At 41.2% G+C, this 17,799-nt stretch overlaps 1 protein-coding gene across 2 annotated transcripts; it reads right to left on the bottom strand.

The window, feature by feature from the left end:
• Positions 1-217: 217 nt before the first annotated feature.
• On the bottom strand, positions 218-17,305 carry ANKRD54 (ankyrin repeat domain 54). 2 transcript variants are annotated; one of them, XM_089674243.1, is made up of 8 exons: positions 16,998-17,303; positions 14,074-14,121; positions 12,208-12,306; positions 8,740-8,811; positions 8,608-8,655; positions 8,382-8,506; positions 5,842-5,949; positions 218-2,904 (listed from the first exon to the last, which is right to left on the bottom strand). In XM_089674243.1, the coding sequence occupies exons 1-8, from the start codon at positions 17,203-17,205 to the stop codon at positions 2,830-2,832; spliced, it is 783 nt and encodes a 260-aa protein (XP_089530369.1). In that variant the 5' UTR covers positions 17,206-17,303; the 3' UTR covers positions 218-2,829. The 2 variants fall into 2 exon arrangements, with proteins under 2 accessions (XP_089530369.1, XP_089530370.1); XM_089674244.1 differs by lacking the exon at positions 218-2,904 and adding an exon at positions 3,034-3,102 and having other exon boundaries at positions 16,998-17,305.
• Between the last annotated feature and the right edge of the window lie 494 nt (positions 17,306-17,799).

The raw sequence follows: 17,799 nt of genomic DNA, 5'->3' as shown, positions 1-17,799 counted from the left end.
TACCTAGGCAAGTGGCAAAATGTTTATTACCTTAATGCAGGGAATGCATTAAGGTAAAAACAATGTTTTAGCTTTAGAACCACTTTAACTTGCTAGAAACTACACCAAAGTCATACATATAAGTCCAGGGCTCACTGACGCCTTACAATTGTTTTGTCTTTGGAAAGAACAAAAAGGTAGCTTCAGGCATGGTAATGTAGCAAACGCAAAGCAGAACTTTAAAATTAATGTCATGTTTAATAACCAAGTTTCAGTTATACAATGAGAGCGCATTTACATTTCCTGAAGAAGAGTCACAATGTTGTCACAGCACAACAAATAATACAGTATTGTATTTTCCAAATAGGAAATGGAGAGATTAAGATTGATACACAATTGCAGACAACAAGAAACTACTCACAAAAGTATAAAAGAACTCTACGTGATTATCTGTACACGATTATCTCATAAACCATATTTAGTGCAATTCCAGTACAAAAAAATCATAGGTCAGCCCAACTAAAACGAACATTTTTGTTGATGAATAGTGGAGTTAAACAAGTAACAGATTTGTATGTCTCTTGTGGAACCTAATGGTGGGATCCTAAACACTTTGTAATGTTTTCTGAATATATTATGCCCATTTTGCATTTCCTTATATCCAGCTGTCTTTGCCTTATCTATCTGTACCAGTATAGTCAAAAGTTTTATGATTGCAATAGTTGATGGAACCACCAGCACCTCTTGTAAGGACTAAACATTTTCTTGTCAGACATAGTCCATCATTATACACATCACAAAACAGTATAGATTATTTGCATGCAAGGGAATTTTTTTCTTCTTTTTTTACATAAAATTCACTCTGAGTGAGAGTTATTTGAAATGTAATCATAAAGAAGATGATGTAAAAATTGTGCATATATCTTAATGAATGTGCTAGTACCTGTGACACATCCTTTGTGTTTAATTTATTTTATTTTTAATAGCGATCATATAGAGACACTATATTTTGACAGGGAAAATAAGATTGAATTAAAGTAAAACAGAAATTGAGTAGCTTTTTAGTACCTTACAATAACCATGCTTTTCACAGCAGTTTTGCACTGGATTTGCATTAAATGTACAATACATACAAAATTACACTGAACAAGTTTTTAATCTGGACTGCACTTCTGCAAATACCTCTACGTACATATAATACAAGTGACACAATGAAGACATGTAAGGTAGTACAAAGTGCAGGAACCAACAGAAACCAATTAGCTTTCCATTTAAAGTACTTAAAGGATAGGTTCACCTTTATACAAAAAATAATAAATGCACATTTTTTTGCAGGTAAAAAAAATGTGCATTTATTATTTTTTGTTGCAAAAGCCTATGAACCATTGCACCAGCAATCAGCAGATTGCTGGTGCCATGCAGGTCTCCTGCAGATCTGTAATTTTATCTGCTTGCCCGTATGGGATGTACGGGCAAGCAAATATACTGACAGGAAGACTCAATGAACTACTACAACACTCCACAGCACCATGGTAGTTCATTGAAAACTATAGGCCGGCAAACACTAAGGCTGTTGGGACTTGTAACTTCTCATTCACAGAACACAGTGAATGAGTGACGTGGCCTGGTGGGGAAGCCCCACACGGATGCTTTTTTTAAACATTTGACAGCTAGCAAGGGGGAGAAGATCCCCCGCTAGCTGTCAATGCAGGGGAGTGGGGGCCGGTCTGATCATAACATGTTGCACCCTGAATATGGGTGTAACATGTAACAAACTTATCCTTTAAAAGGTGAAAATGGGTGAAATCTTACTGGTCACTGTAGGTTACTGCATTTTGCATAACCCTACTAAGTCTCACAGATCTCAGGAACCAACATTAAGAACACTTAACAGCAACCAAGTGAACACAGAGATCATGAGTAAACATGCAACAACTCAAGGCAATACACCAGCCAAGGACAAGAAGAACAAGGCCCTGGTGACTGAAGACAATACAACGAACAATCTGTAGCTTCTTCAGTTGAAACGTTGAGGTGTAGATTGTCATCATACCATACGTTTGTAGTAAATGCATTTATTGTTTTTTGGTGTACTCTTCAGCAGAGAAGTTCGAATAACTAAACCCAAAATCTGAAGTCCAGGCATTTTGTTGTTAGTAAAGGTAGGGCAAATGCAAATGAGCTGTCTCACCAGCTGGATTGCTCTTGTTTTGTTAAGAATACCTTTTACCTCTATAACAGCCTGTATGCCTGTAAACATGAGAAGCTCACAACAGTGCTGGACTATTATATACAGATACGCTGGTCACCCAACACATGGCTAATAATGTGACTACCCCCAGACCAGCAGCAAAAACATTAGGTAGCTGTATTGCATCATGGGAGGTATTGCAGACAAAATAACCTACTTCCACATTACTAAGGGCCCCTTCAGACCTCTGGGGTTTATGGGAGACATTACCACATGCATATAAACATGTGTTGCATTAATGCAGCACACCAAACACAAAATAGATGTTGAAGTGTGCTGCAGTGAGGTTGCATTATAGGATACTCTTCTGTGCATTTGGGTGCCACTGTAAATTCTGCATTTTACCATACATTACTGCAAGGCATAGATGTGAAACCAGGCTAAATGTTCAAACTTCAAATACATGTAGGTGGGGGTAAATGTGGTGTTCTGGTTCAGATTTAAGGTTTACCGTAAGGGACCTGCAGACTTCTTTAAAATTATGGCTATACTTAGATGATACTCAAGGTAGCCAACAGTCCAAGATTGTATGGCAGTAAACAGGTGACTGGAAAATTCCAGGAGTTCCTGATATAGTACAGCAGCAGTCAGGAGTGTGGCTACCTGTTTTCCATGTTCTGTATTTGGAGGCTAAGAGATGTGAAGCTGGCCAGAAGCTCTGTCACCTCATCCACCTGTAAAACATACAGCTTTTTTACATCTATAGGATTCAAAGATTACAGTTTCCTCATTTAATAGTCCCAAACAAAACAACAGGATTAATCAATAGTTTAACAAATTATTTAAAATGAATATAAATATGATTACAGATTCTTACCTGTTAATGTTCTAAAGAGAACAAAAAGAAGTCATGCCGGTACACTAATGGTGATCTGAAAAAAAAATTCTAAGTGGGTCTGACTACTGTATTCACTTGTGTGTTTTAATAAGAAACATGAGATTTCTGGGAAAGCCTATCTTCAAACTAAGTATTCTTGTTATGGTTGCAAGAATATTTTTTGAAGTTCTAATCAAGTACTCTGTGATACATTTTTTATTTTCCACTAAGTTACATTTTCAGCACAGGTTTTTGGAGGTCTAATCTCTTCTTTTTGGTCTAAGTAGTACTGATATCCAAGTGGTTAGCAAATATTAGGAAAAAAAATCTGGAAAGACAATGATCTCTGGAAAAAAAAGTTCTAGAAAATCATATGTGCCTGAAAACCTGGAGTTTTTTAATCATTTGCATTAAAGTGTATGTTATTCTATTTATTGTTTTTGTTCATATGTGCATTTGTCTTTATGTGGATGACAGTTCCCCTTCTTTGCTTTTCCAATCTGACCAAGCCAAGCACGATGAGGGAGTGGATGAGTTGCTTAGTAGTTTCTGGGGTTAGGAACGGGCGTATTTTGGCGATGTTGCGGAGGTAGAGTCTGCATGAGTTTGTTAGTGATTGGACTTGGGGCTGGAAGGATAGATTGGAGTCAAAAATGACACCGAGTACTCTGGCTTGTGGGGTGGGCCTGATGGTGGCATTGTTGGACATGATGAAGAAGTGTGGGGGGGGGGGGTGCGCAGGCTGGGGGGAAAACTAGGAGCTCAGTTTTGGAGAGGTTCAGTTTAAGGAAGTGGAGCGACATCCAATCTGATATGTCGTTCAGTAGGCTTGTGATTCGGGCAGAGACTGAGGGGGTGAGGGGTCAAGAGAAAGATTTGCGTGTCGTCGGCATAGAGGTGGCAGTTGAAGCCATGAGAGTATCAGTTGGCCAAGGGAGGAGGTGTAGATGGAGAAGAGAAGGGGCCCGAGGACAGAGCCTTGAGGGACCCCAACAGAAAGGGGGAGTGAGGGGGAGGTGGTAGCGTTATAGGTAACGCTGAAGGAGCGTTGTGATAGGTAGGACGAGAGCCAGGAGAGAGCAGAGTCTCTGAGGCCAAGGGAGTGTAGTTGTTTGAGGAGGAGGGGGTGGTCGACTGTGTCGAAGGTCGCGGAGAGGTTGAGGAGTAGGAGCACTAAATAGCGGCCATTAGCTTTTGCGGTGAGCAGGTTGTTGGAGAGATTGAGTAAGGCAGTTTCAGTGGAGTGTAGGGGACGGAAGCCGGACTGTAGGGGATCAAGGAGGTTGTTGTCGTTGAGGTGGGAGCTTAGACGATTGTAGACTAAGCGCTCAAGGAGTTTGGATGTGAATGGCAGCAGGGAGATGGGTCTAAGGTTGTTCGGGTCAGTAGGGTCCAGGGAGGGCTTTTTAAGTATGGGAGTGATGTGCGCGTGCTTCAGGAGGGGAGGGGAATGCGCCAGAAGAGAGGGAGAGATTAAAGATGTGGGTGAGGGAGCGTAGGATGGAGGAGGAGGGAGGTCGTAGGAGTTATGAGGGGACAGGGTCGAGGGAGCAGGTGGTGGGGCGGGCTTCAGAAAAGACCTTGGTGACCTCCACAGTGGTAGTAAGGTTGAAGGAGTGGAGTGTTGAGGGGGCTTCAGTGTGAGGGATGTTAGGTGGGGTGGAGGTCTGAACAGTGGTGAGGCCGAGGGAGAGGGGTGATGAGGGGGTTGCTGTGTGAGGAGATAGGTGGGGAGAAAGTTTGAGCTTAAAAAAATACAGCTGAAGAATCTAACTAGTTGATACTGGAAACACAAACTTTTCCTTTTTATTTAACCACTTGCCCTCCAGGAGGATTTACCCCCCTTCCTGACCAGGTCATTTTTTGCAATACAGCACTGAATTATTATAACTGAAAATTGCACGGTCATGCAATGCTGTACACAAATGAAATTTATGTACTTTTTTCCCCCACAAATAGAGCTTCCTTTCAGTGGTATTTGATCACCTGTGCGATTTTTATTTTTTGCGCAATGAACAAAAAAAAAAAAAAACGACAATTTTGAAAAAAACAATATTTTTTACTTTTTGCTATAAAACATATCCAGAAAAAAAGGTTTATAAAAAAAAAAAAAAAAAAAAAAAAAAAATAGATTTTGTCATAAATTTAGGCCAAAATGTATTCGGCTACATGTCTTTGCTAAAAAAAAAAAATCCCAATACGTGTAAAGTTAGAGCGTCTGCAAATGGCGGTATATACTAGAATTTACATTTTTATTATACTAGTAATGGCGGCGATCAGCGACTTAATGCGGGACTGCGGCAGGCATTCTGACACTGGGTGGGAACTGACTAACTGCCACTGACATTCCAATGACACTAATACACTAATACTGATCAGTGCTAATAAAAGCAATGACACTGTACTAATGACACTGGGCAGGAAGGGGTTAACATCTGGGCGATCAAAGGGTTAACTGTGTGCTGTTTTACTGTATGTGCTGTGTGTGTTTTACTAGGGAAACATGCTGCTGTGTATTTCTCTGCTGTGCATGTTATTGCTGGCAGGAGAGAGACCTGTGTTGTTCACACACAGGTCTCTCGGCGATCGCCAGGTGCCAGTGGGGAATCTCCGGCCGGGACCTGGTGATCGACATCAGTAGCCGCCAATGACCGCTCCCTACCCAGAAATGCAAAATCACGTGATTTTGCGCAGCACTGTAGCAGTAATTCTGCTATAGGGCGGCGGGCAACTGGTTAATAAATGAAGCCCATAGTTTAGTATGCATAAAAAGACAGCAATCCCAATCAATCACCTGTTCCTTAGTGCTTGTCCTCTGCAGCCTGTAACAAATCTGATCCAACTGTTCGGTTTGCTCCTGCTGACCCAGCTTCTCTAGATACTCTCGCAACATTTGGATGATCTAAAAATTCAAAGAACAAACGTTACATGTTTCTGCAGTCCAATAACATGTAATATTCTGAAAAAGAGGCATCTTCTCTGCTCTCCACCATATTTCCAGGTATGAAGGATCACATGACTGGCTCAATCCTACATGACAGCACTGGTGCCTGGTAGACCCAGTGCTGTCATATTTGGGCGGGAAGTGACCCCTTAACCCTGTGTAAGTTTTAACAAGTCAGTCTGGAGTTCAGACAGGGCTGTCTTTCCTCTATACCGACAGCTTGAAAGTGTGACAGGTCAAAGAAGAAAAAGGGAGTATATGCTGCTGTGGAAGGGCAGTAAAAGGGTAAGTTCATCTTGTTACACCCATAGTCAGGATGTAACATGTTATGAAAAGATCGGCCCCCACTCCTCCTCGCTTTCACAGCTAGCGGGGGATCTTCTCCTCCCGTTAGCTGTCAAAATTTTTTTAAAAATGCGGGCATGAAAGGCTCCGCTGCCTGGCCACGTCATTCATTCACCGTATTCTGTGATCGAGAAAACTAAATGTCCTGACAGCATCGCCGGTGCAATGATTTACAGGCTCATATAACAAAAAACAATAAAATGCACATTTTTTTACCTGCAAAAAAAAGTGCATTTATTATTGCTTGTCAAAAAGGTGCACTTATCCTTTAAGCGACACTAGTACTTTGCCTTTCCTGGAAAAAGAAAGGACAGTAATTTTGGAGTAAATTGCAATATTATTTACACAAATATAAGATTTCTACTTTTTTTTTTTAATAAATGTACAGATGTATACATTTGTCACAGAGATCCTACAGAGGTGTTTCTTATGATCTTTATGAACTGTATCTAAGCATCAAGATAATATTGTATACCCATTGACTTGCATGAGCAGTGAAGCAGTTCTTACTCTAATTAACAATACTAAAGGTACCCACCAAATACTAATTGCATTGTCTTCAATCAGTAAGCTAAGTTATATGCTTATATTGTTGGGGAGGAAAAGTAAAATACAACCAGCGTGGCGCTTTGCAAAGGAGAAAGCAGAAAGGAAGTATGGGCAAATGTGGCTCTCCACAGTACAATGTCCAATTGTGTGTTTCAAAAGAATTTAAAAGTTTATTCTATTAAAAGCTGAAGTTTTGGGTTTACAACACCACATTAGATATCTGAAATGCTATGCATGCCATGTACTGCAGGTTAAAAACATTTTCTTTATTCAGCTGGATAGTTGCCAGAACGGCAATCTTTGCCATTCACAGAACTCACAACCAATGCATTTTGTAAAAGCAGGAGGGGCAGATGAATGATAGGATCTCCCCTGCACATTCACAGAGAGAATTCCATTGCAGGACAATGATAGTATGAGTTCTGTGAAAGGCGGAAGGGCAGAAAGGGACAGGCGAATGGCCACTTGAAGCTTCTGCGGTTAACCTCTGCAGCCCCGGAAGATCACCTCTCTGGGCAGTATCCAGCGAAAAAAGGATTTTTACAATAAGCAGCAGCTTACAGGACATGGGATACACATCATTTACAGGTAATACATTTGGTGCTGTATCCTCAAAAGAAAAATTTCTAAACTTCAGCTTTAGGATTGGTTCACACCGCAATTTGTGTTCTGGATGAGTTTTTGCATACACTTTTACATGCGTGTTTGATGAATTTTCAATAACTTTCAGGCCCCATTCACACTTGAGCATTTGTGATCTCAGGCAGAATCGCCGAGATTCTGCCTGAGATCCCAAAACGTTCTGCACAAATGACAAATTGCACCACACCTGTTCTAGTGCCATTCATTTTCAATGGCAACAAAACATGGCGCTGTTCTGCCGCAACTGTTATGCAATAAATCGTGCTGCAATCACGGCAAACCGCATAGCATGAAGTTTGTCGCTCAAAAAGGAGCAGGAGCTTCTTTTGGGCAACAAGCTTTGCACGATGCAATTTATAACACATAAAACCGCACCTAATTTTGTTGACTTTGAAAATGAATGACACCAGAACAGGCATAGTGTGGTTTGTCATTTGTGCAGAGTGTTTTGGTATCACAGGCAGAATCGCTGTGGCAGAATCGCTGGGAACGCAAACACTTAAGTGTGAACGGGGTCTCAGTGCATTTTTTCCTTTTTTAATTTGACACTTCAAAAATCTTTATTTTAATGCAGGACAAAGTGCGTTCTGGTGTGTTTACATGCATTCCAATACATTTACATGCATTCTGCTAAGTTCCAGAAGTGTTCAAGATGAAAAAATGCAGCAGGTTCTACTTTTGTTAACTGCACTGGTGTGAACTACAGCCATTGGAAAACATGAAAAACATCATGCATGCGTTTTTGATGCAATGTAAAAAGCATCTGGAATGAAGCAACCCTAAAGAATTCTGGACCTTTTGCTAATAAAGGATGCTTGTATAGCTGAGGAAGACGGTTACCTAAACTATCTCACCTGTTTAACCTCTAGTCGCAAAGATTCCAAGGTCTGTGATTTTCCATCCTGCAGGATGTTCAGCTTTGACTTGGCTAAGTGAAGTGGGGTTCGGCCTGCACGATCCAAGGCATCCACTCTGGCACCTTGAGATATAGCAGAAGAATGCATATTCCAGATTTAAATGCAACATATTTTATACCCTGTAAGGGAGATTTTAGACAGTAAGCATACAAAAAGATCTCACCTCCACGTAAAAGGGTTGTAATCACCGGAACATGGCTTGTACATGCAGCTGGGGGGAAGAATGGAAAATTATAGTATAATTGCTAGCTATGAAATACAGAGAAATATCAGAGAACTATAAGACGTGTCATACCTAAATGTAAAGGAGTATTCCCTAGCCCATCTCTCTGGTTTGGATCAGCACCATGGTCCAGAAGCATATGCACTGAAAAATGGAGCAAACAAAAAAAAAAACAAAAACAAAAATACATATATATTGAAGACATTCATTCATTACATGGTTTATGATTTGAATCATGACCACATGCAAGAGTAAACAATACATATTATAAAAAAGGCATCTTTTCAAACTTGGGTATCTACGAACCTGACCAGCCTCCATTAGATTTTACAGGAATCTTATAGTTTACCTAACACATACATTTTCTGCTACCTACAAATCAAACACTTTTATTCTCCTTATTTTAAGGCAGAGATGTCATTAGATCAGATGACCCAGTTTGAGCAAAAAAAATGTCAACGTGACCTGCACTCACTATGCCATGACTTCACAAATGAGCTTTGAATCTAGGAACCAGCTAAAAAAAGTTAGAAGCCAGTTTTAAGTGGCTGGGGTTTGTGTTCAGGTGACAGAGATGACCAACTGTTGATCTCTAAAGGGGGTCGCTGGTAAAAGGGGATTTTGATCTTAATGGGTGGTCTCTAAGGGGGGTGCTAATATAAAAGGACTCTTACCTAATGGGGGGGAGGGGGTTCTAAGAATGGTGCTAAAATGAAGGGGCCCTACTAATGATCAGGAGCTGGCAAGACTGCCTCTCAATCATGTAACCACTGTGACATTCATAGTGATCATGTGATCGGCCAATCCTTTCAGCCCCCTGGGCATACAGAACCTATTGAAGAGAAGCTGGGACTGGGAAGGAATTATTAGGGAGGGTAACAAAATGTCAATAATACTATGTAGAAACATCTATCTTTGTCAGTTACACCTTCATTGCTCCGGTAAAAGTTTGGAAAAACCCACTATATATTTGTTACGTGTTCCCATTCACACAGCATAGCTAAAACCAATTAAAAATCATATACAGTACCGTGCAAAAGTCTCAGGCAGGTGTGAAGAAAATGCTGTAAATTAAGAATGCTTTCAGAAATAGAATTTTTTAGCAATTAAACTGGAAAGTACATAACAAGAGAAATCCAAATCAAAATTTGTGTGACTTCTCTTTGCCTTGAAAGCAGCATCAATTCTTCAGTTCTTCTAGGTACACTTCCACACAGTTTTTGAAGGAACTCCGCAAGTAGGTTGTTTCAAACATCTGAGAGAACTAACCACATATCCTCTGTGAATGTACTCTGTGGGGGGCTAAACCATCACTTACGGGGCTCCTTGTTTTTCTGTACGCTGAAGGTAGAACTTAATGACATTGGCTGTATTTTTGGGGTCATTGTCCTGCTGCAAAATAAATTTGGGGCCAATCACACGCCTCCCTGATGGTATAGCATGATGGATATGTGTCTGCCTGTATTTCCTAGTATTGAGGACACCATTGATCCTGATCAAATCTCCAACTCCATTTGAAGATATGCAGCCCCAAACTTGCAAGGAACCTCCACGTGCTTCACTGTTGCCTGCAGACACTCATTATTTTACCACTCTCCAGCCCTTCGGCAAACAAACTGCCACCTGCTACAGCCAAATATTTCAGATTTTGACTCAACAGTCCAGAACACCTGCTGCCATTTTTCTGCACCCCAGTGCCTATGTTTTCCTGCATAGTTCAATCGCTTAGCCTCGTTTCCAGGTCCTATGCAAGAAAGCTTAGGAACTGGGGTGCAGAAAATGGCAGTAGGTTTCTGGACTGAGTAGTCAAAATTTGGAATATTTGGCAATAGCAGGCAGTTTGTTCACATTCTCTTCTGTTAATTTACTTTACATTTTGTTAACTAATAAAAATGGATTATTCACACTTCTATTTCTGAAAGCATTCTTAATATGCAGTATTTTTAAACACCTGCCTAAAATGTTTTGCACAATAATGTGTGTGTGTATGTATAAATATAAAAAAAAAAGTATGTTTCCAGCAGAAGTACTGCTACAGGGCGGCAGGGCTGCGCAAAACCATGTATATATACACGTGATTTTTCATATCCAGGTGGGGGGGGCGCAAGCACCGCCATTGGCGGCTACAGATGTCGATCACCGGGGCCTGGCCGGAGATTCCAAGCTGCTGTGTATTTCTCTGCACAGTAGAAAAATACACAGCAGGTTTCCCTAGTAAAATACACACAGCTTATACAGTAAAACAGCACACAGTTGACCCTTTGATTGCCCCAGATGTTAACCCCTTCCTGCCCAGTGTTAGTAGTGTCATTGCTTTTTATTAGCACTGATCACTGTATTAGTGTCATTGGGATATCAGTGGAAGTTAAGTCAGTTCCCTCCCAGTTTCAGAATGCCCACCGCAGTCCCGCTATAAGTTGCCAATAGCCACCATTACTAGTATAAAATAAATAAAAATTCCAGTATATATACACTTGTAGAAGCATAACTTTCATGTAAACCAATTGACATGTATTGGGATTTTTTTTTTTTTGCAAAGAAATGTAGCAGAATACATTTTGGCCTAAATTTATGACAAAATTAGATTTTTTAAAAAAATTTTCTGAACATGTTTTATAGCAAAAAGTCAAAAATAGTTTTTTTTTAAGTTGGCAGTCTTTTTTTGTTTATAGTGCAAAAAAAAAAAATACAGGAGGTGTACATTTATGTACAGTGTTGCATAAACGTGTAATTGTCAGTAAAAGAAATGCAGCGCTGTATTGCAAAAAAATGGCCTGGTCAGGAAGAGGGGTAAATCCCCTGGTGGGGGGGGGGGGGGGGCAAGTGATTAATCGCTGGTAATCCCACTCCAGAAGTAAATAAAACTAACAAGAATGTTCTAGAACACAGCAAAATGAAAAAATTTTAATTTGTGACGCACCGATATATTGTCCACCAAAAATTATCGGCAAAAACAAGGGTTATCAGCGTTTTTTCCGATAAAAAAAAAAAAGGGAGATTGGGCAGATAATGCTGGTTATTTTTTACAAAATTATTGTGCAGCATGTTTAAAGTTTTTTAATTTAATCTATATTTCATTTTATTTTCTGTCCAATTCTTGTGTGTTACTTTCAATAAAGGTTATTTTACGTTACTGGATTTATATAAATAATATAACAAAAAAAAACCCAAAACGGTCTACTTCGATTTCTGTTTTCAGCCAAGTGCATCCTGAATTTTCGATTTTAGTTTTGTTCCAGAATTTTCATATCAGCGCACCATTAATCAAAAAAACAGTATAGGTTTTAAAGAGAACCAGTCATAAAGCAAGCATTTCATAAGCATCTCATTACAATAGCCAATCACTGACTCAGTTGAAACTCCTTTGCCAATGAAGTTATTTTCTTGAAATTAGTGTGTAGTTTCATATAAACAGCAGCGTCTAATATAGGTGATTTGCCCTTTTAGATGCTCCTGTTAAAACTGAAATTAACCAAAATATGATACAAGACTTTTTGTATTGTCAAAGAAAAATCTCAGCCATCCACTCTGTTATCTTACCAATTTGGTCATTTCCATTGCAAGAAGCAAAGTGTAGCGCTGTGCGGCCTTTGTCATCAGCCGCACATGGATCTGCTCCCTCATCTAGCAAATGCCGGACTGAAAAAACAAAAACATTTTTAACTGAATTCTACAGCTCAGTAGATAATATATTTTAAACCCAACTCCAAGTTGAGCAGAGTGCAGCAAGAGTCCCCAATGCCCTACTCAGGTCGTCTTCTCCTCTCCAGCAGAGGGTGATCCTTCCTGCTGTTCTGAACAGCACTAATGTAATTATATAAAGCAGTACTGCAAGTCCATGGAAGCAGGATGCCCAGTTCTTGACAGCCCAGGCAAAAGTTGGCCATACCATGTGTGGGCAGGGAGGTTGTACAGAAGTTGATCTATCGATTTTCTCTTCTCGGTCAGCGCTGCCAGCTATAACCAGCAAAAGGGTTATCACCATATATTCGTTTTCAAAAATGTATGTTTACTATTGTTCTGTGAGTTGGGATATAAGCACCAACAATGTATAGTATAACTGGCCAGTACCATATATTCCAAGGCCACAAATGGCAGTCACAGTGTACCTGGTGTGAACAACCCCCAAAAAGTAGATTTTTAGGGTACTACTGAAGCACAATTGCCATTTAAATATATTCCATTTTTTTTTTAGACAGCACTTCTTCCATTTTTGAGTTCAGGTCCACGTAAACGTGCTGCCCCAATGTACTTTAATAGTAATATCTATTAGAAGAAATTCTCTGTGATTAAAAACATAACCATTTAGAAAATGAGGAAGTACTCTCGACCCACTTAACACCTGGCACAAAGGAAACCATAAAGCCATAACTGAGACATGTACAGATACTTGTAATGGTGTGTGGTGTTTATTCCAATACTTCATTTTCTATCATTTTACATTCTTACAAAAAAATTAAGAATATTCCCCTGCAAACAGAGTACCCTGGAGACCAAATCTCTAATGGAAAGCATTATCAGACCAGTCTCTAATTCACACTCTTCTTTTACCCAACTGAAGACAATACCATCAGCTGGGTTTCACAAGTACCTGTCCATCCACTCCACAAAGCACTGATTATGAGCAGCAGTCCCAGCAATAAATACTGCAATGTTTGCCGATTCGCAGTCCTAAAGACTGCCCATTGCATGACCCTGCCACAATACTGTCCAGGGTGTTCAGTTCAATGAAAGATGACTACATCACCAGGATGTGATGTAGCATGGCTGTTGCTACACTTCCCCAACCTATCACTTAAAGGCTAAATTCACTTTATTTATTTTTTTGTAATGTAAAAAAATGTGTATTTATTTTTTCATAGGAGCTTGCACAGCATTGCACAGACAGTTACTAAAGTGTAAGAAGTGTCGAGGAACTACGGAAGCGCTCATCAGCACCCTCACAGTTCATTGAGAACAAGCCATCGGTAGTTCATTCATTTGCAGATCTGTATGAATGAATGATGTGGAGGTGCAGGAGGATCCTGCACAGCAGTACTGTTTTTAAAACGTGACAGGGGTGCGGGGAGAGGATCCACTGCCCTCTGTCAAAATTGGGAATGGGGGGGATGGGAGAGTGGGGTAAGTTGTGCTGCTGCATTAGTAACATGTTACACCCTTAACACGGGTGTAACATATAACATGTTACTAAAGGTGAACTTATCCCTTAAAGTAAGATGCCTGCTAAGCCTAAAAATTGGCTCATTTTTTAAATTATTTTCCTTTTAAAATCTCCCTCCAAATGTATTCTTAATATGAAGTCCATCTTCCCATTGGTTGTTTAAGGGGCTCTAAAGGACAGTAATAACATTTATTAACACATTATTAAAACCACCTGGAAATAAGCACAATCAGTAATAAAATTACCTGTATCTATGTCATTCCCATTTGCTGCTTCTCTTAACTTCTTTAGAGCTGTTAGTGAGGAAACATTTTGAACAGAATTATTAATGTATATAAACAATATTCTCTTTCCCCCGTTTGAAAATGTGCATTAGTTTCCGTTCAGAGGGGCTGCACTTGTCATATCCCATTTGCAGGCTGGCTGTAATGGATGAAAAATTACTCTTGCAGCTACTGTATATTTGACCCAATGACTTCGTACAACTCGACATCCTTTCACTTAACCTCCCTAACGGTATTCTCGAGTGTAGCTCGGGGTAAAATGTCTGTACCAAAAGCGGTAACCCCGAGCTACACTCGGGCTTACCATGCGGCGCTGCATAGGGAGTCCCTGCAGAGCTTACCTTGTCCTTCGCTCCTGCGATGTGTCCCCTGCAGCGTCTCCGGCCATCTCCTCCGGCTGATGCCGGCATCCGGCTCCTGTGTTCCGGTCCCTGTGACGTCGGGACGTACGGGCGCCGGCGGGAAATTTAAAAATTTTTAAAAAGTGTAATTTTTTTCAAAACGATTTTACATAGTAAAACATTGCTGTTTCAACCCATTTCACATACATTTTGTCCCTAGTGCTCTGTCCTGTCCTGTCTGCATTTTGACTGTTCTTTCTGCCTGGAAACTTAGAAAAGTCCATGGCGTCCAAAAAGTGTTCCTTTAGGTCAAAAGCGGGTTTAGATCAGCTAGAGAACAACGATAGTAAATCAGAACCACTTGCAGAATTGAGTGATGATTCGTGGAGAAATTCGTCATCAGACACTGAAAACAATTTTGCGACTTTGCTCAGCGATGTGCGAACTTGGCGCTATATTTCAAATTTCAGTGTTTTTGGTTTGATTATATTATTGAATTAAATGTATTATTATATTATTATTTTTTATGATTATTTATTAAATTATAATTTATGATTTTGTGTTTCAAATTTTATCATACCCGGGATGTTTAATAGACTCTTGTTCGGACAGATTTCAGCGAATTATTCCTAAATATTACAGCCTACAATAAAAAAACTACATATTTCCATGCAAAATAATGGTACCGCTTTCAGCAGAAAAAATCTAAAATAATCATACCGCTAGGGAGGTTAATGTACTGTAACTAGTGTGTTAAAAGGCTGCAATCAAAGCATGTATCAGTGATCTGCATAATGGTCACCCAACTGGTGGCACATGGCAGGCATGGCTTTGCAAAAATAGTAAAAATGGATTCCCTGCATAGCTTGTATGGGGCCTTAGGATATAGCGGAAGAGTTTGCTCTGCCTACCATTATGACAAATGGGGGTAGACCAAGCCATACCAGGGGTCTCCAAACAACTTCCCATTACAAGAGTTTACCTGGCCTACAACTTTTCCTGCATCTGCATTGTGCATTTACATAGAGGGCCAGTGGCCAGCACCATAATAACCAATGACATGGAGTGGCCAGGATACACAGCATCATTCAATGATTTGTTGCTGGTAGACAAACAAACTGCATCATGGAAATGCAGGACGCAAATCTAAGACTGCCTGGGCATTCAGAAGAGGACCTGTTTCACCTCTCCGCCTCTGTCCAGACCTGCTCCACCTCCCACTCTGTGCCTTTCTGCCATTGTGGCGAAGATTGTAAAGTAGGGCATGAGGACTTTGATGTGAAAGGGGGGAGCTCTGATGTGAAAAGGGGAGGGGGAGGAATGATCTAATGCGCGGCCCTCCAGCTGTTGCCAAACTACAAGTCCCATGAGGCATTGCAAGATTGACAGTTACAAGCATGACTCCCAAAGGCAGAGGCATGATGGGGTTTCGCAACAGCTGGAGGGCCAGCAGTTTGACACCCCTGATCTAATGTGAAGGGGGGGGGTGGGGAGAGCGACTTTCTAAGACCGATTTGTTTTCAACCCACAAATATTTGTAAGATACATTATGAAGTTTGAATGGGTCCTGTCAAAAAAATTAAATTCACATGACAAAAGCCTGAGATCTACTCAGCAGCTCTGATCATAGAGGCAACTGACAGAATGGAGGGGTTTCCACCTAGTAACCTATGGCTCCATGCATACTGGCCAATTAGAGACAGACCAGCCAGCAGCACAAGGAACACTTTTTTTTACAGAAAAAATGTAAAGCCAACACTGGATACCTTTCGGGTCCTCGCTGTACTTGCCTTTGAGGCTGGTGAGCTGTCAACGTTCCTGGGATTTGAAATGCCCACTCTTCACCTTGCAGCAGCAGCTTCCAGGACAGACCAGATCGATTCTGATTGGTCAGCGACATCACAATGAATTACTCTGGTCCATCCTGAAAGCTGCTGCAAGGAGAAGAATGGTTGACAGCTCAGCAGCCCTGGAGGTAAGTACAGTGGGGACCAGGAGGGTGTCCAGTGCTAGGTTAGATTGACATTTTTTCTGTAAAGGTGAACACTTTAGGCTAAGCTCACATGTGTGGGCCGGGATCATCTGCAGAATCACTTACTGACCGCCACAGATACACGCTGCGCTTTAGCAGATGAGCAAGGTTGCTGTTAATTCTTAATGGCGCCTTCGTATGTTTTCATGAGACTGCATGTGCCACAGCATCAGACGGTCCATTGTGGCGTGTTCTCGGTAAAGGGTTGTAGATTTTCCCGGCGTTCCTTAGGGGTACAGCGCAGTAAATTAATAGGTTGCTGTACCGTGACATGCATGTGCAAACGCACACATATGTGAAGCTAAACGTCATGTAAAATATACAAAGTGTGCAGATTGTGAAAATGGGCAAAGAAGAGATCGGACTCTCTGGGGGTCCCCCACCCCCCTATCAGTGGTAGGTGGGGTGTCACTTTCATAGTCGCCATGTGCACCATACACTGTTCATGTATCCGTCTACTGGGCCCCCTCCCCATACACTGATGACAGCTGGACCCCCCCGGCCTCGCTCACCATAGCTCTCCCTCCCCAGAGGACAGATCCTGAAGCGATGTTGTCGGTGAGACTTCACCCGGCCCCCGAAACTCCTCTTCTGTTTCTCGGGTTCCTCCCATAGAGCTCTCAGCAGCTCCGGCACAGCGGACGGACAGAGCTCCTCACCCCGGACCGCAGCCCCCCGATCGGCGGAAATAATCGCCTTGCTTGGATCCTCCAGCTCCATTCCCTCTACAGGCTCAGACAGCACTAGGCCTCAGTAACCACGACAACAAGGATCGGCAGCCAATCCAGACCGACTAGAGTCTCTGTAACCTGACACGTAGGAAAGCCCCAGACCACAGTATTTGAATATCATTTGACAGATACCGCCTCCTGTGTAGACACGCTATCGCCACTAGGTGGCAGGCATTCTCCAACCCATTCTGTATTTACTCCGCAAGTCAACGTTTTCTCTCTCTAACTAGAGGATCGGAGAGCAGTGGGCGGGGTCTGGCAGCCTCATCCTGTTCATTTCAGGCTCCGTGCACACGGGCGTTTTTTTTAAGGCTGGTAACGTTAGCTGTGTGAAGTCAAATTAAAAACCTGAGTTTTTCAGCAATTCTGCATTAGCGTTTAGCCACGTTTGCAGTTTTTATCATTTTTTAACATTTTTTTTACCCCAAAAAATTTATATTTTTAAAAAGTCCAAAAACGTCGATTTGCAGCTTTTAACCGCGTTTTTCAGCATTAGAGCATTTTTCCAGCTAATAAACTCCTCTAGAAACCCACTAGTCCTGGGTTTTTTTTAGCCAAAAAATGCTGATTACACTCTGTGTGC

This window comes from Staurois parvus, unplaced genomic scaffold, assembly GCF_062004578.1.
Source record: "Staurois parvus isolate SC_StPar_1 unplaced genomic scaffold, SC_StPar_1.0 ptg000149l, whole genome shotgun sequence".
NCBI classification, from domain to species: Eukaryota; Metazoa; Chordata; class Amphibia; order Anura; family Ranidae; genus Staurois; species Staurois parvus.
This window is presented reverse-complemented; position numbering and strand designations above follow the sequence as displayed.